Raw genomic sequence first — 26160 nt, 5'->3', positions numbered from 1 at the left:
ACCTAAAATGGATCAATTGAAAGTGTGGGTTCACAGCTCCAATCCAGATGTGTTGGTCATTACTGCGACGTGGTTAAGGAAGAGTGTTTTGAATACTGATGTTAACCTTTCTGTAAGATCTGTCTTGCCTGAAAAAGTTTATAACCAAAGGTGGGGGAGTGGCAATCTTTACCAAGGATCACCTTCAGTGCTCGGTTGTCTCCACCAAGTCTGTCCCCAAACAATTTGATTTGCTGGAAATAAGCAGTAAACTTTCAAATAGCCCTTTTTTTTGATTGTTGCTGGGTGCCATCGTTCAGCATCGGCTTGTACCCTACCTGCCCCAAGCTCTCTCCTGGCCCCTTCTGAATTGTTCCTGCTCGGTAACCTAAACTGAGACATGCTTAAACCACCCGACCAAGTCCTAAATCAATCTCAGATTATTACCAATCCCACAAGGTATGACTCCAAACACCCAGAGAAGGCTACTCTTCTTGATGTTATCCTCACAAATAATCCTGATATGTATCAGTCTGGTGTTTTCTGTAATGACCTTAGTGATCACTGTTTTATAGTGTTCATAATGGCTGCTCAGTGAAACAACCTGTCCTGATTTGTCATAGACAATGGCTAAAAAACCTTAATGAGCAAGCCTTCCTTCATGAACTGGCCTCTGTGAAATGATATAGAATCAGCTTGATCCCCTCTGAAGACATTGGGACCTTCTTTTTTAATATTTTCAGTGGCATTGTTAACAAACACACCCCCATAAAGAAAATGAGAATTAAAAACAGGTTCAGCCCCTGGTTTGACCTGTGATCTTGCAGAGTTACTCCACCTCATGAATTCCATTTGGCGAAAGGCTTGGCACACGCATACTCAGGCTGATTGGCTCTCGTTCAGGCAAATGAGAAATAAGTGCACTCAGGCTATCCGGAAGGCCAGCTAGACAGCGCATGTGCTGGTAATCCGTCTTGCCCCCCGGCCTTGTGAATGTTTACATTGTGTTTTGAAAGCTTTTGATACAGTAGACCATTCCATTCTTGTGCGCCGGCTAATGAGTATTGGGGTCTTTGGCCTGGTTTGCTAACTACTTCTCTCAAAGAGTGCAGTGTATAAAGTCAGAAAATCTGCTGTCTCAGCCACTGCCTGTCACCAAGGGAGTACCCCAAGGCTCAATCCTAGGCCCCATGCTCTTCTCAATTTACATCAACAACAACAGCTCAGGCAGTAGGAAGCTCTACTCAGCTGGCCCCTACCCAGATTTTGTGATAAATGCTCTAAAACAAAGATTTCTTAGTGTCCAACAAGCTCAAACAAGCTACCCGTAACCTTGTTCTGAACACCTCCAAAACAAAGATCATATGGTTTGGTAAGGAGAATGCCCCTCTCCCCACTGGCATGATTACTACCTCCTGAGGGTTGAGAGCTTGAGGAAGTCACCTCATACAAGTACTTGGGAGTAGGGCTAGACGGTACACTGTCCTTCTCTCAGCACATTTAAATCTAGACTTGGTTTCCTCTATCGCAATCGCTCCTCTTTCACCCCAGCTGCCAAACTAACCCTGATTCAGATGACCACCCTCCCCATGCTCGATTACAGCAACATAATATATAGATCGGCAGGTAAGGGTGCTCTCAAGCGGCGAGATGTTCTTTACCATCCGGCCATCAGATTTGCCACCAATGAAACTTATAGGACATATCACTGCACTCTATACTCTGTAAACTGGTCATCTGAGGAACCCGTCGCAAGACCCACTGGTCGATGCTTATTTATAAAACCCTCTTAGGCCTCACTCCCCCCTATCTGAGATATCTAATGCAACCCTCATCCTCCCCATACGACACCCGTTCTGCCAGTCAAATTCTGTTAAAGTTCCCCAAAGCGCACACATCCCTGGGTCATTCTTCTTTTCAGTTCACTGCAGCTAGCGACTGGAACTAGCTGCAACAAACCAGCACTCAAACGGGACAGTTTTCTCAATCTCTTCATTCAACGACTCAATCATGGACACTCTTACTGACAGTTGTGGCTGCTTTGTGTGATGTATTGTTGTCTCTAACTTCTTGACCTTTGTGCTGTTGTCTGTGCCCAATAATGTTTGTACCATGTTTTTGTGCTGCTACCATGCAGTGTTGTCATGTGTTTCTGCCTTGTTATGTTGTCTTGGATCTCTCATTATGTAGTGTTGTCTCATGTCGTGATGTGTTTTGTCCTATATATATATATATATATATATGTAAACATGTATGTGTGTATATATATATATATATATATATATATATATATATATATATATATATATATATATATATATATATATATATATATTTGTAAAAAAACATTTTTTTATCCCTTTTGCCTTTTGGTAGGCCTTCATTGTAAATAAGAATTTGTTCTTAACTGACTTGCCTAGTTAAATAAAATATCAGAGAAACGGAGCCCTTTTTCCAAATATCCCAAATCCCGAGCTCTCTGTTGACGGACTCAGTGGTATGTGAAGTCTGAGGAATGCGGAAACAATCCTTTGGTTAATACCGTGCTCAGTAGAAGCCAACTTCAGTTAGGTCACCATGGACTCAGTACAGTACGCTCACCTCACACACATGGTAGATATTTGTGCAGGAAATGCAACAGATGATTGTGCTTCTGGCTATGGCTCAACCTCCTGCTGTGTCATGACACTACAGACTACTGTTTACACATCGCTCTCCGACATATCTTCTGCAGTTGTTCAGTATCTTGTGCTTCTAGAAAAGCTCTTTTCATGCAGTATCTGTTTGTTTTTTTTCTTCCAGAAATGGATTGTGTTTTGTATTCTCTGTTACTTTTATATTCAAGCACAATGTAAAATCATTTCACATTAGAGTTGCTGCTGCTGTGAACTACTATTGATCATGTCAACAATACTAGCAACGTTTTCAAAACCTGAGGAACCAGCGACTGTAACGTTGGCTGAAGTGTTCTAAATCAGATCTCTTCACACACACACACACACACACACAGGGAAATGGATAGCAGCACACTGTGCTGCTGGGGAAGGAAGAGTTTTAAAGGAGAGACAGCCAGGCTTTATGGGCCGTGTCTGATACAGCCTTGTGCCAGTGAACTTAATGCTTCCTATGAGTCACACAGATAAGAGTTTCTTAAAGGAATGCTTGATAGGAGTAGGGTGGAGAAGTCAAATAAAATGTATATTTGTCACATGCTTCATAAACAACAGGTGTAGACGAACAGTGAAGTGTTTACTTTACGGGCCCTCCCCAACAATACAGTTGTGCTGATCAATTTAGTGCTGTTTGATTTTGGGGAGAAAGAGACATTTAAATGCATTAACACAGAATAAAACAAAAGGCATGATTGTAGTTCATGCCTATTAATGCGTATCACTTAATAACCGTCATTTATTCACATTACTTTTCATTAAATATTTCAGTTGTCTAAATTCCATTTGTTTAATTTGATGACTATTAGTTTATTCCAAGTCATCTCTATAGAGCTGCTATCTGTGCTTTCAAAGTAAATTCAGCCTACTTTTATGACTGCTGAGTACTGACTATCAATCACTTTGTCATTAGATGATGTATTTTCAGGTAGTTACCTCGCAAAGCAACTTATTTCTATCCCTCTCGCACATTCTCTCTTTGCATCAGAGGTCTGTGTTTCTGCTCCTGACAAGTAAGCGGGCGCACAATGGATTATGGTCATTGTATTTTAGCGCAGAAAATGTGGTAATTAACTCTAGAATATTTGCCTGTTGGAAACTACAACTCCTTACTACATTGCACAGTTCAGACAGAAACTGAGCATGGAGCTCACAGAAAAAAATGAACGAAATGAGGTTAAATTATTTGATCTCATGTTGGTCAATCAGTTTAAAAAAAAGAAAGAAAAATAACCTACTTTTCGGTTAATCGCTCAGTGCTACAATGCAGAGAAAATAATTAGAAATAATAGAAAAATAATAAATACAATGAATAGTGATAACTTGGCTATATACACGGGGTACTGAGTCCATGTGCAGGGGATCGAGGTAATTGAGGTAGATATGTACATATAGGTAACCAATAGGCAGGTAGCCTAGTGGTTAGAGCGTTGGACTAGGAACCAAAAGGATGCAAGATCAAATCCACGAGCTGACAAGGTACAAATCTGTCGCTCTGCCCCTGAACAAGGCAGTTAACCCACCGTTCCTAGGCCTTCATTGAAAATAAGCATTTGTTCTTCACTGACTTGCCTAGTTAAATAAAGGTAAAATAATAAAATAAATAGGTAGGGATAAAGTGACATGGAAACAGTAACAGCAGCGTATGTGATGAGTCAAAAGTGTTACCCCATAGACACTGACCTAGTGTCAGGTTTGTCTTACTTCCTCCAATGGGGAAGATTTTGTTACAGATCTGTGCTTATGTACTTCTAGCAGTACTGGAAAGAGAAACCAGCAGCCCTCCAAGTTCAGCTTAACTCATGAAATGAAACGTATGGGGATTGATTTTCAAGTGTTATGATTGAAATAGCTAAATGCAATGTTGTATTAAATAATGTGGGAATTCCATCTATGTTCTAGAGAATGTGGTGTGGGTGCACTGCAGTTTGTCCACAAAGGTTACAGAGAATAAAACTGGGGCGCTTAGTCAAGTTGATTTAAACAAGGGCAACATCAGCTAGCATCAGCGGGCCATTTCTATTGGAGGAGCTGTAATTTCGAAAATAGAGAACTGACCCAATCAAAAAGGAAGCGATGGGATTCCTGGTGCATGTGCTTGGATTCCTGAAGCTGGGCTGAGGATCGGGGAGGAGGAGAGGGATGAGAAGGGAAAGTTTATGAAGACACTGGTTCCGAGAGGAATGCATTAGACATCAGGTTGTAATTACAGCCCTATTTAATGAGTTCGAGAACATTCTCTATATGGAATCCATATGTGTCAGAACCACATTCCTCAGTCATCTGACATGGTGATTGGAACATTCCCAGGACAACAACTCAGTGAAAGGCATGATAATAAAGTCTATTATTGTCTGTTTTTGACTAATCTGAAAGAGGGAACATATCATTTGACATGCTATTGACCACTCGTTTGTTTTAAACTGGTAATCGTAGAGACTTCACCTTTCTGTCATTTCTGCTGTAGGGTTTGATGTCTCCTAGTGTAAGTATTGTCACTCATGTGTCTCCTCTCTGTCTGTCCTCTGTCTCTCTCTCTGCAGCCCCATGAGTTTGATGAGTGTCGTATTGACATCAGTGTGAACGACAGTGTGTGGTACCTACGGGCAGAGGACCCAGAGCACCGGCTCCGATGGATTGACTCCATCGAACTACACAAGGTAAGACTGAAGAATCTCTCCTTAGATAGAACTGAGGTATTCCCCTTGGCATGTGCTGGGGCTTGGACTGGAGTCAGCTGACACGTCTAGGGAGTGTAGCTCTGGTATCCATCAGTGAGGTGGCACTGGGCTGGGGCTCCGTTTGAAACGCCACTACTTCATGTTGATCTGAGTCGGTTAGATGGTAATACACCATAGCGTCTATATGGTCCTTGTTGCTCCGGCCTGATTTTTGCCATGTTACTTGTCCAATACTTTCATATCTGCACAATAAGTGGGGTTGACTGGTACTGGGGATAGAATGTACCAGCTTAGGGGTTGATTTTAGAACAGAACAAGGGCCTGGTATTTCTGTGAGGTGAACAGAAAGGGAGTGGAGTCAGGAAATGTGGGGGGTCACGGGGGGGGGGGGGGGGGGTTGTTCACACACTGATGGTGTGACCACCTAGGGTGAGTCCCATTGCTGGGTGTGTGTTCGAGTTGAGCTGCATGGCCAGCACTATGCTGACAAACTGTCCTAACACTAACATGTGCTGCATATGGGCAGAGACCAGACACTCCACAGGCTGTCACATTCAACACTGTCTGTGTGAAGGGATCTCTCCTGGTTAGGACAGGAGGACTGTACGGGGTTCAGGTCAGCAGTGCCCTCCACATGGCCAAATTGAAAGAACCACAACTTCAACCGTAGACTACCAAGAATCCATTCGATTCAATCTCGTCCTTGACTTTGTTATCTTCCTTTTGGTCTGTTTTAAGGAGTTTTTCTTGAATGCTCAGGTAGGAGCAGAAGTCCCTCAAGGAAAGTATTAGACCTCTGGTTGGTGCAGACAGCGAAGTAGCAGCAACACATCTCTCCACTGTGAAGTGACGTCAGAGACAAACGGAGAGCGAGGCGCGTATCGTGTATCTGCAACCGTCTGCCTGTGTGTTTGGGTGTAGGTGTTGAAAGGATGGGGTTTTTTTTTGGAAGTGGTGTGACTGATCACAGGAACCTGTTGAGTGTCTTCCAGACTAGTAGCAGGTTTATGCCTGGTCTCTGACCAACCGCAAAAGCCAATTTAGGCTCCCGAATGGAGCAGTGGTCTAAGGCACTGCATCTCCAGTGCTAGAGGCGTCACTACAGACACCTTGGTTTCGAATCCAGCCAGTATCGCAGCCGGCTTTGATTAGGAGTCCCCTAGGGCGGCGCACAATTGGCCCAAAGTTGTCTGGATTTGGCCGGGGCAGGCCGTCATTGTAAATACGAATTTTTTCTTAACTGACTTGCTTGATCCGAAAATGCCGTTGGTGTATGGAGAGTGTGACGCAATTGCTGAGCCTCCGGAGGCGTGCAGAGGCCAAATTGAGCTCTGTAACGCATCGCCGCGCACCTCCCAAATGTTGTAACAATTCAGAGGGCTCTGTATAGTTTTGCATTGACTGATTGATTGATTGATTGACGGTAGGTGAATGCGGGAGGTCCTGTATAAACACAAACTCACTCCCGTATCTCAGTAAATTCTGTACGGCCACTGCAGAAGTCGGCTTTACCATGCAGAGTCTTTAACCCACTCACTCAGCCATACCCACTGCAGGAGTGGAAATGTGTCTGCACTGCCACCTACTGACCTAACAGGGACTTGCATGTGGACTTCCTTGGACGCTTGACTCTCTTGTGGTGTGTGTGTGTGTGTGTTGATGGTTCAGTGAGGCGATGGTTCAATGTGGTGGTATTGATCCAGATTTCAGACAGCTCCCGGGTGTAGTTTATACTGCACTCTACATCACACCACGGACACACAAGATTAGTCATATATTGAAACAGTAGATACGAGAAGGCCATTTTAAAAGGGTTGTTGCGCTGTGTCAGCTTCTCCGGTGGGTGGGGGCTAATACGAGGTGTTTGCTTTGTGGGAGCGCCTTGGAAGTGGTGACACGAGTCATTTGGGATGATGACTAACTAAATGACCTACAGAGACCACTCAGTCATTGTCCCTGTGAGTCATGTTGTATTACACCACAGTACTTCAACAGAAGAGTTGGGTTAAGTCCTTAATTTTACTATACTTCTAGGGCTTATACCCTTAGTTGTTAACATGGCCATTGTTCAACTCTTCTGGTCGCATCTTTCAAATTTGGTCAAGTTTTTTTTTTTTTTTTTTAAAGCACTTTTAATTTGCGTAGCAGTAAAGCTGTGTGTGGTCCTGGACAGGTGTTTTACTACTCTGAATTGCAGCTCTTGATGAATAATGCATGTGTTGTAGTCAGCCATCCGACACAATAGCAAATATCAAGTGGTACCGCACACAACGTAGTCAACGCTACACTTCGTGAAAGCACTGCTCGGCTCAGACAGGACTATTCCATTTGCAGGCACTGAATAGGGGGTGGAAAGGGTGGGGAAACTCAACACCCCTCTAAACTGGTTGTTTGCACAGTCCTGCCCCAGAGGAAGCATAACAAGCAGACTGGAAAGACAGAGGGAAAGGGAGAAGACTAGTAGTTGGAGGGAGGGGGGAAGACTAGTAGTTGGAGGGAGGGGGGAAGACTAGTAGTTGGAGGGAGGGGGGAAGACTAGTAGTTGGAGGGAGGGGGGAAGACTAGTAGTTGGAGGGAGGGGGGGAAGACTAGTAGTTGGAGGGAGGGGGGAAGACTAGTAGTTGGAGGGAGGGGGGAAGACTAGTAGTTGGAGGGAGGGGGGGGGGAAGACTAGTAGTTGGAGGGAGGGGGGGAAGACTAGTAGTTGGAGGGAGGGGGGAAGACTAGTAGTTGGAGGGAGGGGGGGAAGACTAGTAGTTGGAGGGAGGGGGGAAGACTAGTAGTTGGAGGGAGGGGGGAAGACTAGTAGTTGGAGGGGGGGGGGGGAAGACTAGTAGTTGGAGGGAGGGGGGAAGACTAGTAGTTGGAGGGAGGGGGGGAAGACTAGTAGTTGGAGGGAGGGGGAAGACTAGTAGTTGGAGGGAGGGGGGAAGACTAGTAGTTGGAGGGAGGGGGGGAAGACTAGTAGTTGGAGGGAGGGGGGAAGACTAGTAGTTGGAGGGAGGGGGGGGAAGACTAGTAGTTGGAGGGAGACTAGTAGTTGGAGGGGGGGAAGACTAGTAGTTGGAGGGAGGGGGAAGACTAGTAGTTGGAGGGAGGGGGGGGAAGACTAGTAGTTGGAGGGAGGGGGGGGAAGACTAGTAGTTGGAGGGAGGGGGAAGACTAGTAGTTGGAGGGAGGGGGAAGACTAGTAGTTGGAGGGAGGGGGGAAGACTAGTAGTTGGAGGGAGGGGGGAAGACTAGTAGTTGGAGGGAGGGGGAAGACTAGTAGTTGGAGGGAGGGGGAAGACTAGTAGTTGGAGGGAGGGGGAAGACTAGTAGTTGGAGGGAGGGGGGAAGACTAGTAGTTGGAGGGAGGGGGGAAGACTAGTAGTTGGAGGGAGGGGGAAGACTAGTAGTTGGAGGGAGGGGGGGGAAGACTAGTAGTTGGAGGGAGGGGGAAGACTAGTAGTTGGAGGGAGGGGGGAAGACTAGTAGTTGGAGGGAGGGGGGGAAGACTAGTAGTTGGAGGGAGGGGGGAAGACTAGTAGTTGGAGGGAGGGGGGAAGGGGAAGACTAGTAGTTGGAGGGAGGGGGGGAAGACTAGTAGTTGGAGGGAGGGGGGGAAGACTAGTAGTTGGAGGGAGGGGGGGTAGGGGAGGGGGGGGAAGACTAGTAGTTGGAGGGAGGGGGGAAGACTAGTAGTTGGAGGGAGGGGGAAGACTAGTAGTTGGAGTAGTTGGAAGGGGACAAGACTAGTAGTTGGAGGGAGGGGGGGAAGACTAGTAGTTGGAGGGAGGGGGAAGACTAGTAGTTGGAGGGAGGGAAGGGGGAAGACTAGTAGTTGGAGGGAGGGGGGAAGACTAGTAGTTGGAGGGAGGGAAGGGGAGAAGACTTGTAGTTGGAGGGAGGGGGAAGAGTTGGAGTGAGGGAAGGGGACAAGACTTGTAGTTGGAGGGAGGAAGACTAGTAGTTGGAGGGAGGAAGACTAGTAGTTGGAGGGAGGAAGACTAGTAGTTGGAGGGAGGAAGACTAGTAGTTGGAGGGAGGAAGACTAGTAGTTGGAGGGAGGAAGACTAGTAGTTGGAGGGAGGAGGGAGGAAGACTAGTAGTTGGAAAGAGGAGGGAGGAAGACTAGTAGTTGGAAAGAGGAGGGAGGAAGACTAGTAGTTGGAAAGAGGAGGGAGGAAGACTAGTAGTTGGAAAGAGGGGGGGGAGACTTGTAGTTGTTGGAGGGAGGGAAGGGGAGAAGACTTGTAGTTGGAGGGAGGGGGAAGAGTTGGAGTGAGGGAAGGGACAAGACTTGTAGTTGGAGGGAGGGAAGGGGACAAGACGTGTAGTTGGAGGGAGGGAAGGGGGGAAGACTTGTAGTCTTCCCTTGGAGGGGGAAGGGAGGGAGGAAGACTAGTAGTTGGAAGAAGACTAGTAGTTGGAGGGAGGGGAAGAAGACTAGTAGTTGGAGGGAGGGAGTAGTTGGGGAGAAGACTTGTAGTTGGAGGAGGGGAGAAGACTTGTAGTTGGAGGGAGGGGAGAAGACTTGTAGTTGGAGGGAGGGGAGAAGACTTGTAGTTGGAGGGAGGGAAGGGGACAAGACGTGTAGTTGGAGGGAGGGAAGGGGACAAGACGTGTAGTTGGAGGGAGGGAAGGGGACAAGACTTGTAGTTGGAGGGAGGGAAGGGGAGAAGACTTGTAGTTGGAGGGAGGAAGGGGAGAAGGCTTGTAGTTGGAGGGAGGGAAGGGGAGAAGGCTTGTAGTTGGAGGGAGGGAAGGGGAGAAGACTTGTAGTTGGAGGGAGGAAGGGGAGAAGACTTGTAGTTGGAGGGAGGGAAGTTGGGGAGAAGACTTGTAGTTGGAGGGAGGGAAGGGGAGAAGACTTGTAGTTGGAGGGAGGGAAGGGGAGAAGACTTGTAGTTGGAGGGAGGGAAGGGGAGAAGACTTGTAGTTGGAGGGAGGGAAGGGGAGAAGACTTGTAGTTGGAGGGAGGGAAGGCTTGTAGTTGGAGGGAGGGAAGGGGAGAAGGCTTGTAGTTGGGAGGGAAGGGGAGAAGGCTTGTAGTTGGGAGGGAAGGGGAGAAGGCTTGTAGTTGGGAGGGAAGGGGAGAAGGCTTGTAGTTGGGAGGGAAGGGGAGAAGGCTTGTAGTTGGGAGGGAAGGGGAGAAGGCTTGTAGTTGGAGGAAGGGAGAAGGCTTGTAGTTGGAGGAAGGGAGAAGGCTTGTAGTTGGAGGAAGGGAAGGGGAGAAGGCTTGTAGTTGGAGGGAGGGAAGGGGAGAAGGCTTGTAGTTGGAGGAAGGGAAGGGGAGAAGACTTGTAGTTGGAGGGAGGGAAGGGGAGAAGACTTGTAGTTGGAGGGAGGGAAGGGGAGAAGACTTGTAGTTGGAGGGAGGGAAGGGGAGAAGACTTGTAGTTGGAGGGAGGGAAGGGGAGAAGACTTGTAGTTGGAGGGAGGGAAGGGGAGAAGACTTGTAGTTGGAGGGAGGGAAGGGGAGAAGACTTGTAGTTGGAGGGAGGGAAGGGGAGAAGACTTGTAGTTGGAGGGAGGGAAGGGGAGAAGACTTGTAGTTGGAGGGAGGGAAGGGGAGAAGACTTGTAGTTGGAGGGAGGGAAGGGGAGAAGACTTGTAGTTGGAGGGAGGGAAGGGGAGAAGACTTGTAGTTGGAGGGAGGGAAGGGGAGAAGACTTGTAGTTGGAGGGAGGGAAGGGGAGAAGACTTGTAGTTGGAGGAAAGGGAGGGGGAAGACTTGTAGTTGGAGGAAAGGGAGGGGGAAGACTTGTAGTTGGAGGAAAGGGAGGGGGAAGACTTGTAGTTGGAGGGAGGGAAGGGGAGAAGACTTGTAGTTGGAGGGAGGGAAGGGGAGAAGACTTGTAGTTGGAGGAAAGGGAGGGGGAAGGCTTGTAGTTGGAGGGAGGGAAGGGGAGAAGGCTTGTAGTTGGAGGGAGGGAAGGGGAGAAGGCTTGTAGTTGGAGGGAGGGAAGGGGAGAAGGCTTGTAGTTGGAGGGAGGGAAGGGGAGAAGGCTTGTAGTTGGAGGGAGGGAAGGGGAGAAGGCTTGTAGTTGGAGGGAGGGAAGGGGAGAAGGCTTGTAGTTGGAGGGAGGGAAGGGGAGAAGGCTTGTAGTTGGAGGGAGGGAAGGGGAGAAGGCTTGTAGTTGGAGGGAGGGAAGGGGAGAAGGCTTGTAGTTGGAGGGAGGGAAGGGGAGAAGGCTTGTAGTTGAAGGGGATAAGACTGAGCTCCAGGTGGATGCTGCTGTTCTCACCAAGACATTTTGAGAAATGAACCGGGCCCATATGCATTGAATGCATAACCTTTTAGTAGGTTGTCCACCTACGATGCTCAGAATGACAGGACTCACATTTAGATGATGGTTATTAATATTAACAGAACATGCAGCGATGTGTGGTCCTTACCGAATACTGCACTTTGAAAATGTTAGAATAACTGTCCACATGTACTTTTCCTCAGCCAACAAGACCAATAACGAGCCGCTGAATAACTAGCCTATGTAAATCTACTGTTCCCCATGGTAGAATAGTTGAGACCTATTCTATTGGTCAGCTTGTCGACAAAGAAATGACCTATTCCAAACAGATTCTGGGACTGTTGTGGAATGATGGATCACAAATTCATACAACCACTAATCCTAGGTTACATTAAAAAAAACAATCTGATACAACAGATCAGAACGTTTAGCTTAAAATATTATTCATTGACGTTAGAAGAACTGCAATGAGCTGTACTTCAGTAGGCTACATGCAACTGTTCGTTCCATTAAAACAATTAACTGGAAAATACCTTGTCAAAAGCGCACCGCACCTGCGAACGGTTTCTTGTGACAGAGATGCAAATATCCATTATAGTTTTAGAAAGAGGGGAGTTGTAATAGGCAGCAACTTTGCATGGGTTACTAATATGTCTGGGATTGTGCCTATGGGCTGATTTCTGGCTTGGCTACTTTGACGCAAGTTGAGACACGCCTTTTTCTAATATGTAGTAAAGCGTTTGTAGTAAAATATGTATGTAGTAAAAAGGTTTCAAACAATTTTAAGTGCATGTTTTCAAAATGCATACGGCCTCCAGCTCATTGCAAAGTGGCGTGTGACGCGCTGATGAAGCCTGCCTTCCGTTTGCTGTAGCAGTGCCTCGCCTGTCTGACCCATTTTCCACTCAAAAGGCTCATTGTACATGTTGTACGGGTGTGATAAATACGATGCATAACTAATATACTGTACACCTGCCAACTTCATTCCACTAAATAATGCAAATGAACCTAGAGGCCGATAAGCATGACCAGTCAAATGCATTTCCATCAATAAATAGGCTAAAAAGCATTATTTGGCAATGGGTTTTCTTCTTCTCCCGGACAATTGGCCAGCATCGACTTATTAAAAAAAAAAAATATATATACATATATATAGAATTTTTATTTTTATCGACTTTTAAGCTTTTTTATATCGCCCAAAAGCCAACTAACGGAAACCCCTGGTGTGTTTGAACGACTCCGCTCCTCTCTCACTCATACAACAATCTGAGCATAGTCTCTCGCTGCTCTCTCTCACTCAGTCTGCTTAACAAGCAGGAGAAACCAGCTCCTCTTCTTAGTCCGCTCCTCCTCAGGAACAACTGGTCGTTGAGGCCCCCCCCCTATTCCTTTGTTCCTGCTCCACGAGGTGAGCCGCTGCTGCTGCTTTTCTTATCTTTCTCTTCCTCCTCTTCCTCTCTGTGCCACAGTGAGACCTGTCTACAGGGCACTGTCTGGGAATACTGGATGACATCCTGGGAATAGCAGGAAGAGTGGGAGTGTTGTGGGAAGGTGCAGCAGGCGGAGGCCGTGATGAGGCCCCCCCCCCAGGCGGAGGCCGTGATGAGGCCCCCCCAGGCGGAGGCCGTGATGAGCCCCCCCCCAGGCGGAGGCCGTGATGAGCCCCCCAGGCGGAGGCCGATGAGCCCCCCAGGCGGAGGCCGTGATGAGCCTCCCCAGGCGGAGGCCGTGATGAGCCCCCCCAGGCGGAGGCCGTGATGAGGCCCCCCCAGGCGGAGGCCGTGATGAGGCCCCCTCCCCCAGGCGGAGGCCGTGATGAGGCCCCCTCCCCCAGGCGGAGGCCGTGATGAGGCCCCCTCCCCCAGGCGGAGGCCGTGATGAGGCCCCCCCCCCCAGGCGGAGGCCGTGATGAGGCCCCCCAGGCGGAGGCCGTGATGAGGCCCCCAGGCGGAGGCCCCCCCAGGCGGAGGCCGTGATGAGGCCCCCCCAGGCGGAGGCCGTGATGAGGCCCCCCCCAGGCGGAGGCCGTGATGAGGCCCCCCCCAGGCGGAGGCCGTGATGAGGCCCCCCCCAGGCGGAGGCCGTGATGAGGCCCCCCCCCAGGCGGAGGCCGTGATGAGCCCCCCCCAGGCGGAGGCCGTGATGAGGCCGGCCGGCCGGCCAGCAGGACAACTGCAGCAGAAGAGCCCTGTTCTGCTTTGGCTGCTGGAATGGCAGAATGGTGGGCTTGCCTTTAGCACGATGGAGGGCATGCTGCCAGCCAATCAATCAATAACTTCAATGGAGCTTTGTCAGCATGATGGCTGCTTCAGATCCAAAACACATGCACTTACTATGTGTGATGTTAGCATGCTAGCGAGCTAGCCACAGCACGAGCTACTAGCTTCAATGATTCACCACGGACCGACTGTAAATTGGTGTTGGTATGCGATGCTAGCCTGCTGCATGCTACTCCTCATTATCAAGCACATTGTCTCATTGGTCCCTGTGTGTATAGTCATTGTGTAAAGGGGAGGGCTGTTTTGGTGCAAAACTAGTATTGAAACTGAATGGGTTTATCGTTGAGTGTGTTCTTTTTACGTAATTTTTGTAGATATATATTATTTGTAAATATACTAGATAAATGTGGATAAGGGAATGTTGAATGCCTAGCTCCTAGCCTTTTATTTTACACGTCTTTTTTCTCAGTAGAAGTTAGTTTGTAAGTGAATTTGAATGCCGTATAAAACCATAATATACCGTTATGTAACCAATGTTCCAGTGGTGTGGACACGTCTGTCAGCGCTCTGTTACGATCTGACTTTTTCTATGGATTATACCTGTAACCTGTTACTACTTCCTGGACCAAACTCGGGCACAGTGGAATAGGACATAAAGGCCAAATGGAGATGAATGCTTTTGAATAGTTAGGCCTATTGTTTACTCTAATTCAGTCATGGTATGCCATTCACTCCGATCAAAAGACATCCTCATAAGATTGATGATGGACTTCTCTGTGAACATGGTGATGTGCATTCCACAGGAGGCTGCTGAGAGGAGGACGGCTCATAGTAATGTCTGGAACGGAGGAAATGGAATGGCCTCAAACACCTGGAGACCATGTGTCTGATGTATTTGATGCCATTTCACTCCGGCCATCACCACGAGCCCAAGCTCCCCAATCAAGGTGCCACCAACTTCCTGTGGCACATTCGCTCAACTGCCTGATGCCTGAGTTCGATATTTTTTTCCCCCTTCTGTTATGTAGCTGTTGCTTTGTCTGGCAAAAGCAACTGACTCCTCTCACTGTTTATCACGTGGGTCTGCTCGTCAGCCAGGCTACATGTTGCTCCCCTGTCTGTCACCTTCCTGTAGATTCCATCAGAGGAATGTGTTTGCTGCTGTTACATGCTCTTGTGACACCTGCTGGTAATGGGTGAGAGGCCAACCAGTAGCCAGAAGGTTGCTGGTTCAAGTCCAGGGCCAAGAAATACAAACAAGCGGAAGATGAAGCTGCAAGCGGAAGGCTGCTGCTTTCAGATCCCATGTACTGCAAGTCACCATCTCCTGCCGTTGTGCCCTTGAGCAAGGCAATTAACCCCTAAAATAGCTAATGGGGTGTTCTACTCTGGCTGACTGACCTTGTGCTTTTCACAAACAAACAAGGGGTTGGGAGCAGAGTAGAAGAAGACTTAATATCACAGCAGAGAGGAATTAAGTACTATTGAAGTGCTATTATTCTGCTATTCACTCCCCCGAGCTGAACTGTGCTCCTAGTCTCTCGTCAGGACAGGTGTTAACATGTTGCATCCTGACTGTTGATGAGTGTAACGGATCGACTGGTTGGTGACCGTTGAAAGTGGTACAAACAGGAAAAACTTGAGGTGTGTGTCAGATCTTCCTCGTCAAGGCATACAATGCACCTGGACAAGCCTCCTATAGGCCTCCAAACCAGGGTTTCCGTTAGCCGGTAAATGTAAAAAATAAATATGAAAAGCCATTTTTTAAATTTATTATTTTTTATTATTATTATTTTATTTTTTTAAGTACAATTTTTGCCAGCCATGAAGATGATAATATCCATTGCAAAAATTATTTTTATTCATTGACTGAAATATCAACTTCAAAGACACATACTTCATAGGCCAATAAATCCTCAAGCTGCTTGGAAATTTTCCTCACATAAAACACTTGCGGTTGTCATAAGGGGCTTCAGCTGTGTTTACCAGACTGGGCAACTTTGGCAAAGATTGTGTTGATTAGGCCTATCCCCTTTTCCAGTGTGCCCCGCCAAGAGGGGCTTCGTTCTCCAAAACAGATGGCCTTCAGTTCGTGCTTTCTTGAGCACAAAGTAAGGAGGCTGATGCTCATCGCAAGCTTCTCCAAGGAGTTGGACAGTTTTGACTTCCCAACAGCAGCTGCCCACTCTGCTGCAAACGCAAGTAAATTAGAGGCAAATTGTTGTTTGTTAGGCCCGGTCCTAGCAATTCTGCTGCCGCCCTAGGCAAGATCAACATATGCCGCCCGTGTCACGTGTAGTATAAAGATTTGGAATGGATTGATCAACTAGAGTAGTAATGTGTACCATGCTTAATTGGTTGATTTCAGTTGAGCTTATTCAGTTGGAAACGAAACATCGCTGCCAACTATTTACATTAGTTTGTGTAGCAATCACTAGGCAGCCAACCGCTTATAGTAGGAAACAGAGTTATCAATAATCCACGTAGCACACACAGTTCAAATTACAATAAACAGAACATTTAACATCATCCAGTAGAACTGTAAAAAGAGTGAGATATAATTTGAAGTGCTTTCATAAATGCCTGGCGTGGGCCTCGTTTTACAGGGAGCATTGTAAAATTAGCTTTCTTTCAATGAACCAGCCTTAAAAAAAATGTTTACATATCGAATTTGCATGTCCAACATCAGTTTAATAATTTCTTTATTTTGAGGCCTCCTAGAGTGAAAAGTCAAATCAGACATTAATTTGACAAGCTGTATCCCTTCTAGCCGTGACCTGCTTGCTGGTGTTCGTAGACAGCGGTGTTTGATTTATTAGACCGAATTTAAAATGTTCATGCCTAGGCTAAATTAAAGCGGCCTAGTTTTAAAAACAGCTGTTTTTTATTTATTAATAAAACATTCATACAAATAGCCCATAGGACACGTCGTTTGCCCATAGGACACGTATATTATGCAATTATTATACTTTGTTTTATTACTGTGTAGGTGAGTTGTTCTTCTTGGCTAAATGTTTTTTTATTTTTTTAATGATATTTATTATTTATAGCAGGAATGAAGACATAACAGGAAATGTTTTGCTTTTCAATAAAATCAGTCATCTTGGTATAAGAACATCATTCTAACTTTACAGGCTAATTTCTATTCTGTTTCAAATGAATTCCAATAATCTAAATGTGATTTTGAGCACCGTAGGTGGACACCCTAATGCGTTACGCACCCAATGCATATGGCTGTCTGGTCAATTTCTGAAATGTCCGGTAAATGAAAATCTTTCCGGTCATGTTGTCCTGCGCCAAATTTATTGGGTCACATGGGTTAGGCATAGTCAGTATTCCTGTCCCCCCTCCTTTCATATAGGCCTATTTCTCTCTGTACACATCCTGTTTCTCTGGGTTTGATTTACTCCACTCTGTGTCTATTTCTTTGGCTGGGGGTATGTTGTTTCTCATGACTATGCAGACTGATCTGAGGCGTTATCCTATCCCTCCCTCCTTTCTCCAGGTGGAGTCGGGGTATGGTTCAGAGTCCAGTCTGAGGCGTCATGGTTCCATGCTGTCTCTCACGTCCGCTGCCAGTGGCTTCTCCGCCACCTCCACCTCCTCCTTCAAGGTAAACTACCACCACAACACTGTTTGAAATTACAGCCCCTGGAAAGGTCTAGGCCAGTGTTTCTTAATCCTGGTCCTGGGGACTCAAAGGGACATTTTACTTTTTGCCCAGGATCAGGTGTATAAGGGGGGGGGGGCTAAAATGTACACCCCTTTTGGGTCCCCTGGGCCCAGTTTGTCAAAATTATCCGGATTCTGTCATCCTCCTTTTTTGCTATCCCTGATCAGATCGATCAAGCTATTTATTTATTTAGCAAGTTTATCATAAAAAATGAACTGATAAAATCATTCTGATCCAGATACCACAATATCAAGATCACAGAATCCGTTTTGTTTTCCAGTGCTTTGAATACACCTACACTTTACAATCTACTGGACAGGTTGTGGTTGAACTTCTACACTGTCATAGGGAAACAGAGATGAGTAAACTACATGAATAAAGCGACCTTAATTACAAATAATAGAGCCTGCATATCACTTATAAGTAAGTGGATGCATTTCTTTGACACTTCTCAATATAACAACTGATCACATGCCTATACTGCCGTCAATAGAACATAATGAACTTTTTGGTTTTTAAATTGTAAAAGTTTTTTTTAAACCTCCTCACCTAGTTACATTTGACATTTCTTGGTTGTAGAGCCTTTCACCTTTCTGAATCCACCCTTCCAGTGGGATCGAGATAATCCAGATTTTTAGCATCAACTATTCTAATCACTGCCCTTGAGAATTGAAAAACTCAAACAACATTTGATCCTGATTTAAAGGTCAAATTGGATTACTGACTCCCTATCCGAAGGATCCGAATCTCCTTTTTCAGTTTGGAAACCCAGTTCTAACATGTAATCCTATACAATTGCCGAAATCCGATTTTAGACCATTTTTGAAGAACTGGGACCAGGATTAGAAAACCCTGATGTCGTCAGCCCTCCCATTCATTCCCATGATTGTTGAATTATTTTCACATGTAACGGTGAACCCCTGTGTGTGTTTGTGTGTGGTGTTGGACCAGAAGGGCCACAGCCTGCGGGAGAAGCTGGCGGAGATGGAGACGTTCAGAGACATCCTGTGCAGACAGGTGGACACACTGCAGAGGTACTTTGACGGCTGTGCAGACGGCGTCTCCAAGGACGAGTTCCAGAGAGACAAAGGTACAAATGGATTTGACAAGAAACGTCTGCTGAATAATCATTTTAAAGTTCCATTTGGACTCTTGTACTTGAACTGGCCATTACAACTGGCTCTGTCACAGAGATGCATTTGCTCTGTATTTCTATGGTGTAAATACCACACCTGCCTAGTGGTTCCCCAGGAGGTAGATCAGTGATGGACTCTTGTTTGTCGTTTCCAGTAGTGGAGGAGGATGAAGATGACTTTCCCACAAGCACGCGTCCCAATGGTGACTGCCTTCACAACAACAACGGCAGCAAAGAGAAGTGTGAGTAACAGTGTAGGTTTAAGCAATAAGGCCCATGGGGGGGGTGGTACAGTGCATTCAGAAAGTATTCGGGCACCTTCACTTTTTCCACATTTTGTTACGTTACAGCCTTATTCTAAAATTGATAATTCATTTTCCCTTATCAATCTACACACAATACCGCATAATGACCAAGTGGAAAAACAAGTTTAGACATTTTTGCACATTTTATTAAAAATAAAAAACGGATACTTTATTTACACAAATTGGAGCTCAGGTGCATCCTGTTTCCATTGATAATCCTTGATATGTTTCTACAACTTGAATGGAGTCCAACTGTGGTAAATTCAATTGATTGGACATGATTTGGAAAGGCACACAACTGTCTGTATAAGGTCCCACCTTTATGGTCGAGTGACCTCCCGAGCTACTCCTCAGTAAAAGGCACATGAGAGCCCGCATGGAGTTTGCCAAAAGGCACCTAAAGGACTCTGACCATGAGAAACAATATTCTCTGTTCTGATGAAACCAAGATTGGCCTGAATGCCAAGTGTCACGTCTGGAGGAAACATGGCATCATCGTTACGGTGAAGCATGGTGGTGGCAGCACCATGCTGTGGGGATGTATTTCAGAGGTAGGGACTGGGAGACTCGTCAGGATAGTGCATCATCGTTACGGTGAAGCATGGTGGTGGCAGCACCATGCTGTGGGGATGTATTTCAGAGGTAGGGACTGGGAGACTCGTCAGGATAGTGCATCATCGTTACGGTGAAGCATGGTGGTGGCAGCACCATGCTGTGGGGATGTATTTCAGAGGTAGGGACTGGGAGACTAGTCAGGATCGAGGGAAAGATGAACAGAGCAAAGTACAGAGAGATCCTTGATGAAAACCTGCTCCAGAGCGCTCAGAACCTCAAACAGTGGCAAAGGTTCACCTTCCAACAGAACAACGCCCTAAGCACATAGCCAAGGCAACACAGGAGTGGCTTAAGGACAAGTCTCTGAATGTCCTTGAGTGGCTCAGCCTGAGCCCGGACTTGAACCTGGTCAAACATTTCTGGAGAGACCTGAAAATAGCAGCGACACTCTCCATCCAGCCTGATAAAGCTTGAGAGGATCTGCAGAGAAGAATAGGAGAAACTCCCCAAATACAGGTGTGCCAAGCTTGTAGCGTCATAGCCAAGAAGACTTGAGGTTGTAATCGCTGCCAAAGGTGCTTCAACAAAGTATAGAGTAAAGGGTCTGAATACTTATGTAAATGTAATATTTCTAGAAAACTTGTTTTTGCTTTGTCATTGTGTAGATTGATGAGAAAAGACGACAATTTAATCAATTTTAGAATAAGGCTGTAACGTAACAAAAAGTGAAGGGGTCTGAATACTTTCAAATGCACTACATATGGCCAATATACCACGGCTCAGGGGGTTCTTATGCATGACGCAACGTATATTGGCCATATACCACCAACTCTGAGGTGCCTTACTGCTATTATAAACTGGTTGCCAATGTAAACAAGTAGTTTTGCGTCATACCCAGGGTATGTTGCCTGATATACCACAGCTTTCAGCCAATCAGGACCCAAACTACCTGGTGTATATAATCACACTTATAGTAACTACTACTGGAGTTGCGACTACTCATAGCAGTTCCTTTGAGGAAGGCTCTTGACCCCTAAATAGCTCTAGGGGTGCTGCACTGTGGATGACCGTGTTCTCATCCCAAATGTGTGTTTGTGTAGAATTTGCGTGTTGTGCATCAAAATATTTATCAGGTATTTTTTTTCTCTCCATCCAACAGTCTCTCGCTCTCTTTTCGTTCTCAGTGTTTCTCCCTGCCAGTCCTAAGGGCATGAATGGGATCGATTTTAAGGGCGAGGCCATCACTTTTAAGGCCACTACAGCTGGGATCCTGTCTACCCTGTCCCACTGCATCGAGCTCATGGTGAAGAGGGAGGACAGCTGGCAGAAGAGGCTGGACAAGGTATGTCACAGCCTACTGCTTCCACAGCCAATCACAAGTCTTCTTTAGCCAAGGTCACTGAAAAAATTCAACCCCTCACCTCCCATGGAAACTCTTCCCCAGTCAGGTTGTTGCAGAAGAGTATGCGTTGTCAATCAACCTGGCGGATAAAATAGAAGTGGACTGGTGTGTTTATGGTTTTAGCCAGTGAGCAGACCGTACACCACTCATGCCAAGGTTAGTGTAACTGGATGGGATTGGTGCATCCCGTCAATGCCCCACCCAGCCGAGATAGGCCACACTGTTGTGCAATAATAGGCAAGTAGATCATTTGTGAAGAATTCAACTTTTCAGGGGAGATCAGGGTGGATTTACATTCTATTAGGCTCTCATGTGATCTGTTGAATGACCGAAACATGGCCAGATTGACATTCTTTCTGAAAGCACTTTGTAGTGCAGGCACTTGTTAAACACCTTTCAAGACACTCCTGCTTCTGAAGGTAGAGTTTGACTGTTTATTTAGACATTGCATGAAATAAATCACCCTTCAGCTGCCAGGGCTCAAAACTGCGACAAAAACACTCATTTTGAGCATTTGCCTTGGCAGTGCGACATCTGTCGCTTGGGTGTCAGTGAAGAAAATGTAGCCGGTCGCATTTAGTTTTTGGTTCACATTTTACTTTTTAAAATGTTATTATCCAGATTTATTCAAACAGCAATGGGTATGTAACGATGGGTATGCAGACCAGGTATTCAAAAAGTCTTGGTTGAATCTTTGCGATGCACAATTCAGTCATCATGCCATGTTTGAATGAACATTTCTTAAGGTTTTCTCAGTTAAATGTTGCCTGCAAAGTGAATGGTATCATGGTGATTTGTAACAATCACGGGGCATTTGTTTAGTGAACTCTGCCATCACATGTAGCCTACACTATACATTGTACAGTACAAAACACTAGTAGCCAAACATAATGGTATCTTCCTAGGCGCTCAATTTAAAGGGCTTAAAATTCAAATGTTATATTATTTTAACTATACCCCCCCCCCAAAAAAAATGATGTTCCCAGACCTCTAAATTGGTCTCCTGAGGTGGTTTAAGGATTGTTGTGGACTTAGAACATAACATTTGTTGTTGAAAAACAAAAACAAAAAGTGATTTGAGAGTGAAAACATCTGAGAACTCACAGGGAAAATTATACTGGGAAAACTGAATTGGCCGAACATGAAAGTGATTTTATAGGTCCTACAACTGTAGTGATTTTATAGGGCCCTGTAGTGACTAGTGACAGTGACTGTTCAGAATCTCTAACAAGTAACAGCCTTTTTCAGATGGCGCAACAGTTTAATTTCTTCCCTCCAGACAATCAATGTAAATATGATATTGTCCTAATAAAACGTAATTATTTGTGTATGGATGGTAGGTCATTATCGGCGCTGCGACTCAGGTCTTTATCGGCGCGCTGCGACTCAGGTCTTTATAGGCGCTGCGACTCAGGTCTTTATAGGCGCTGCGACTCAGGTCTTTATCGGCGCGCTGTGACTCAGGTCATTATCGGCGCGCTGTGACTCAGGTCTTTATCGGCGCGCTGCGACTCAGGTCTTTATAGGCGCTGCGACTCAGGTCATTATCGGCGCGCTGCGACTCAGGTCATTATAGGCGCTGCGACTCAGGTCTTTATAGGCGCTGCGACTCAGGTCTTTATAGGCGCTGCGACTCAGGTCTTTATAGGCGCTGCGACTCAGGTCTTTATAGGCGCTGCGACTCAGGTCTTTATAGGCGCTGCGACTCAGGTCTTTATCGGCGCGCTGCGACTCAGGTCAGGACTCAGGTCATTATAGGCGCTGCGACTCAGGTCAGGTCAGGTCTTTATCGGCGCGCTGCGACTCAGGTCATTATCGGCGCGCTGCGACTCAGGTCATTATCGGCACACTGCGACTCAGGTCATTATAGGCGCTGTGACTCAGGTCATTATCGGCGCGCTGCGACTCAGGTCATTATCGGCGCGCTGCGACTCAGGTCATTATCGGCGCGCTGCGACTCAGGTCATTATCGGCGCGCTGCGACCAAATCATGTGCTGGTGCCATTTAACTGAGATAGTTTGTAGCACCAACGCCACCAGTGGAAAACGTTAGTCTGGAGCCCTGGCTGCATTTCTGTAAAGTAAGGTTTTAATGGGGATATGAATGGATTAAGAATTTAGATACTGCAGTCTGTTGGTATCCGCCCCCTTTTGCATCAGGCGCATGACAAAGCTCCACATCCTCACCCTGCTCAGCTGTCGAAAAACCAGTTCTTCCATCTTATTCCCAAGGCAAGTTGCCCAACCCCCCAAAAAAGGTAGGAACAGGCTGCAGTTGGCTGATGCTACCGGATTGACACTAGCGTGGCCGGGTGTGTGTCTTGAGCGTAACCCATGTGGATCAGAGAGAGAGCGTCACAGGACGGGACACACACCAACACACAGACTGGACTTGGTAGTAGGATGACTGCTCGGACGTCTTGGTACAGTCTGTCTTCCTGGAAGCCCTCGTTACGCTTGGGGGCCGACCTCCTGAAATACGACGGCCGGAGATGGATCCCACTACAGACATGCAGCTTCTTCTTTACAGTAGGTGTGGGCCTAGGTCTCTGCTATGGTTACTGCACTCCACAGTGGATTGGAATACACTCGAAATGGAACCTAGAACCAGAACTAACTGCTCTACTTCAGTTTTCTCCTTCCCTCCACTATTCTAGTCAATATTTGGAGTTGTATTTGGATGCATTTGCAATTGCTACAAAGTGGTAGTGTATGACAATGGGGTTTATTCACTAGTTTGACAGATCTGTTCGTTTCGAGGTGGAGATCTTCATTCCGAAGGTACACGGTCTTTCTATCCTTAGTCAGTACAGTATGTAATGGACCTGGGGTAGAGATGAATCAGTACTGTCGTGGTCCATCTCGTAACACTTTGCGCTCCTCTCTCTCTCTAGATATAGATCTAGATATATACATCCTCCTTGTGACAGGTTCTCAGGCCGGTCAGCCAGGTTTAGTACACATAGATGGGGCACAGTGAGCTCGTCTCAGGGCTTGCCAGACAAAGGCGAGACTCTCTTGTCCTGAGTCAGTTTTATTTGCCTGTGGTGGAGCTTGAGCCTGGAGGTTAAACCAGTTTGAGCAGAAATAAACTCCCAGGCGTCTGCTGGCTGGTATGTAGGCCTGGATCACAGTGTGCTGATGTACAGAGAGAACACACACACACACACACCAACGGGGTCAGGATTGAGAACTCTTTTGTGAACTCGACTGTTTTAAGATCAGTGTAAGATTATCTCCAGCAACGCTTATTTTCTGTTCATCCTCTGAAAGTACAGGGTTGTTGGCATTGACAACTGTGGTTGATTATGGGCTTTTTAACCAGCTTGATAACTACCTTTTTATGTTTCATTTTAAACTAGCGCGAGATCCTACCATAAACGCATGCTCTACAAGAAGTGTTCCTTCCAGTTGACGTGTGTGTGTGTGTGTGTGTGTGTGTGTGCAGGAGCTGGAGAAGAGGAGGAGGGTGGAGGATGCTTACAAGTTGGCCTTGAGTGAACTGAAGAAGAAATCTCACTATGGAGGCCCCGACTACGAGGTAATAATTCCAAACCTTTCAAACTGCCGACACTGACACTTCCACCTGTATCGATGATGTATACTGGAACCACATGAGTGATCTTAGTCATGTTTGACCACTGGCTCATCAGTATAGAGACTAGACTAGAAAATGGACATATTGCGGCTCATGGCTTTGACATTGTATTAGTCATAGTGGGTATTTCTCCGTCAGATTGCGGGGCATTGATTCCTGTTGCATGAGATTGATTTGGCTACTCGATGCTACATCCTGACCTGGAAGCAGTACGTCTGACTGACTGACTGGTGTTTCTACAGGAGGGTCCTAACAGCCTCATCAATGAGGAGGAGTTTTTTGATGCGGTGGAAGCTGCCCTGGACAGACAAGACAAGATAGAGGAACAGGTAGGTTACACTTCTACATTCTGTGTAGATCTGAGCAGGCTCTAGAGGGAAAAGCAATATGGTGGGTTGTCCACCTTTCCTACTGCAGAGAAATCCTTTCCTTTCAGATCTAGCATGTAGATATTGGACCTAGAGGTGTGAGCGATTTAAAAAAAAAAAAAAAAAAAAATATTTAAAAGTAAATTTTATTTTAAATTGGACAACCTGAGAGTATTCTGAGAGTAATTTGGTGTTGATGTCTGGTTGTGTGTTCCTCCTCCGTGTCAGTCTGAGAAGGTGAGGATACCCAGACTGACCCCCGTCCCCCCAGGAGACGCATACTCCGTCATCGGAACACACCGCTTTGCCAAACAGGTACTCACACACACAGACCAACTAAATATGACAGCGTGTCACCAGTGCATTTAGCACAGTCAAGAGTCTGTTCAGTTGATATGGTTTGTCTCTGACATTCTTCCCTCTCACTATGAAGCTGTTTCACTGTAACAGGCCTGCCAGTACATGGCTATTGGCGTCTTCTCCTCTGTAGGCCACATAGAGACATCTGAGATCGTGTGTGTTGGTTTGATACGTTTTCCAACATGGGTATTCTTACTGGGCCTTTCTCTGGTGGTGTTTGTGTGGGATTTCCTCTACTCTCCAGCCAGGTTGTTTTACGCTGGGTTTCTATTGACCTCTCGTATTGATTTAGTCTGTTTTGTTTTGGGTAACCCTCTCATGTAGTGAAGGGTGGTATAAACCCTCTCTGCTCGTCTTTCACGTGTGGCGGCATCCTGGGTCTCATTCCCTGGATGTTTTTTCTCCCCTCTTTCTCCCCCTCCTCACCTCCTTTATTTCTCTCCCCCTCTTTCTTTCTCCCCTTTCCTCTGTTCTCTCTCTCCCATCACACTTTCTCTCCACTCCTCTTCCTCTGCTGCGTAGCCCCATAGCTACTCTTCCTCCCTGTCCTCTGTTGAATTAGTCAGTGCCTCAGATGATGTTCACAGATTCAGCGCACAGGTACTGTATGTGTTGAGCACTGCTAGCATGTCACCAGCCCCCTGGGGATGCACACTGCCCTCTACTGACTGAGACTGGCTGCATGGGAATGACTAGGAGCTCTAATACACACTGTACTGTCTACATAGCTTCAACACTGACTGATAACCTGTTCTTCAACTCGTTGTCTCGTTCCATCTTTCTGATGCACTTCAGTGTGTTTCCCCCTCCACCACCCCCACCCCCGAGATCTGTCTTCACACTGTCCAGGGCTGTCCTTGACAAATCCATGTTCATTCCTTTTGCAAAATGATTAGAAGACATCTGTTATCAGTGTAGGCAAGCTGAGCTACAGGGCAGCTTATATTCATGACAACGTTGAGAAAGGGCCTCGTCATAACACA

At 46.4% G+C, this 26160-nt stretch overlaps 1 protein-coding gene across 5 annotated transcripts in view; it reads left to right on the top strand.

Moving 5' to 3' along the window:
• Window positions 1–26160, top strand: part of LOC135542722 (ceramide transfer protein-like) — a 35987-nt gene that overhangs the window by 6987 nt on the left and 2840 nt on the right. Inside the window, exons 3-11 of one of the 5 annotated variants that reach the window (XM_064969883.1) lie at window positions 5192–5308; window positions 17287–17394; window positions 18406–18544; window positions 18748–18831; window positions 20634–20791; window positions 24300–24392; window positions 24692–24778; window positions 25046–25132; window positions 25700–25777. In XM_064969883.1, the coding sequence (XP_064825955.1) occupies window positions 5192–5308; window positions 17287–17394; window positions 18406–18544; window positions 18748–18831; window positions 20634–20791; window positions 24300–24392; window positions 24692–24778; window positions 25046–25132; window positions 25700–25777 (951 nt within the window). Of the gene's footprint in view, window positions 1–5191; window positions 5309–17286; window positions 17395–18405; window positions 18545–18744; window positions 18832–20633; window positions 20792–24299; window positions 24393–24691; window positions 24779–25045; window positions 25133–25699; window positions 25778–26160 lie in introns of all 5 variants that reach the window. The other 4 variants (XM_064969874.1, XM_064969865.1, XM_064969902.1 and 1 more) reach the window with 4 other exon arrangements.

This window comes from Oncorhynchus masou, chromosome 1 (genome assembly GCF_036934945.1).
Source record: "Oncorhynchus masou masou isolate Uvic2021 chromosome 1, UVic_Omas_1.1, whole genome shotgun sequence".
In the NCBI taxonomy this organism is placed as follows: Eukaryota; Metazoa; Chordata; class Actinopteri; order Salmoniformes; family Salmonidae; genus Oncorhynchus; species Oncorhynchus masou.
The sequence above is the reverse complement of the archived record's forward strand: the minus strand, read 5'-3'. Positions and strand labels throughout refer to the sequence as shown.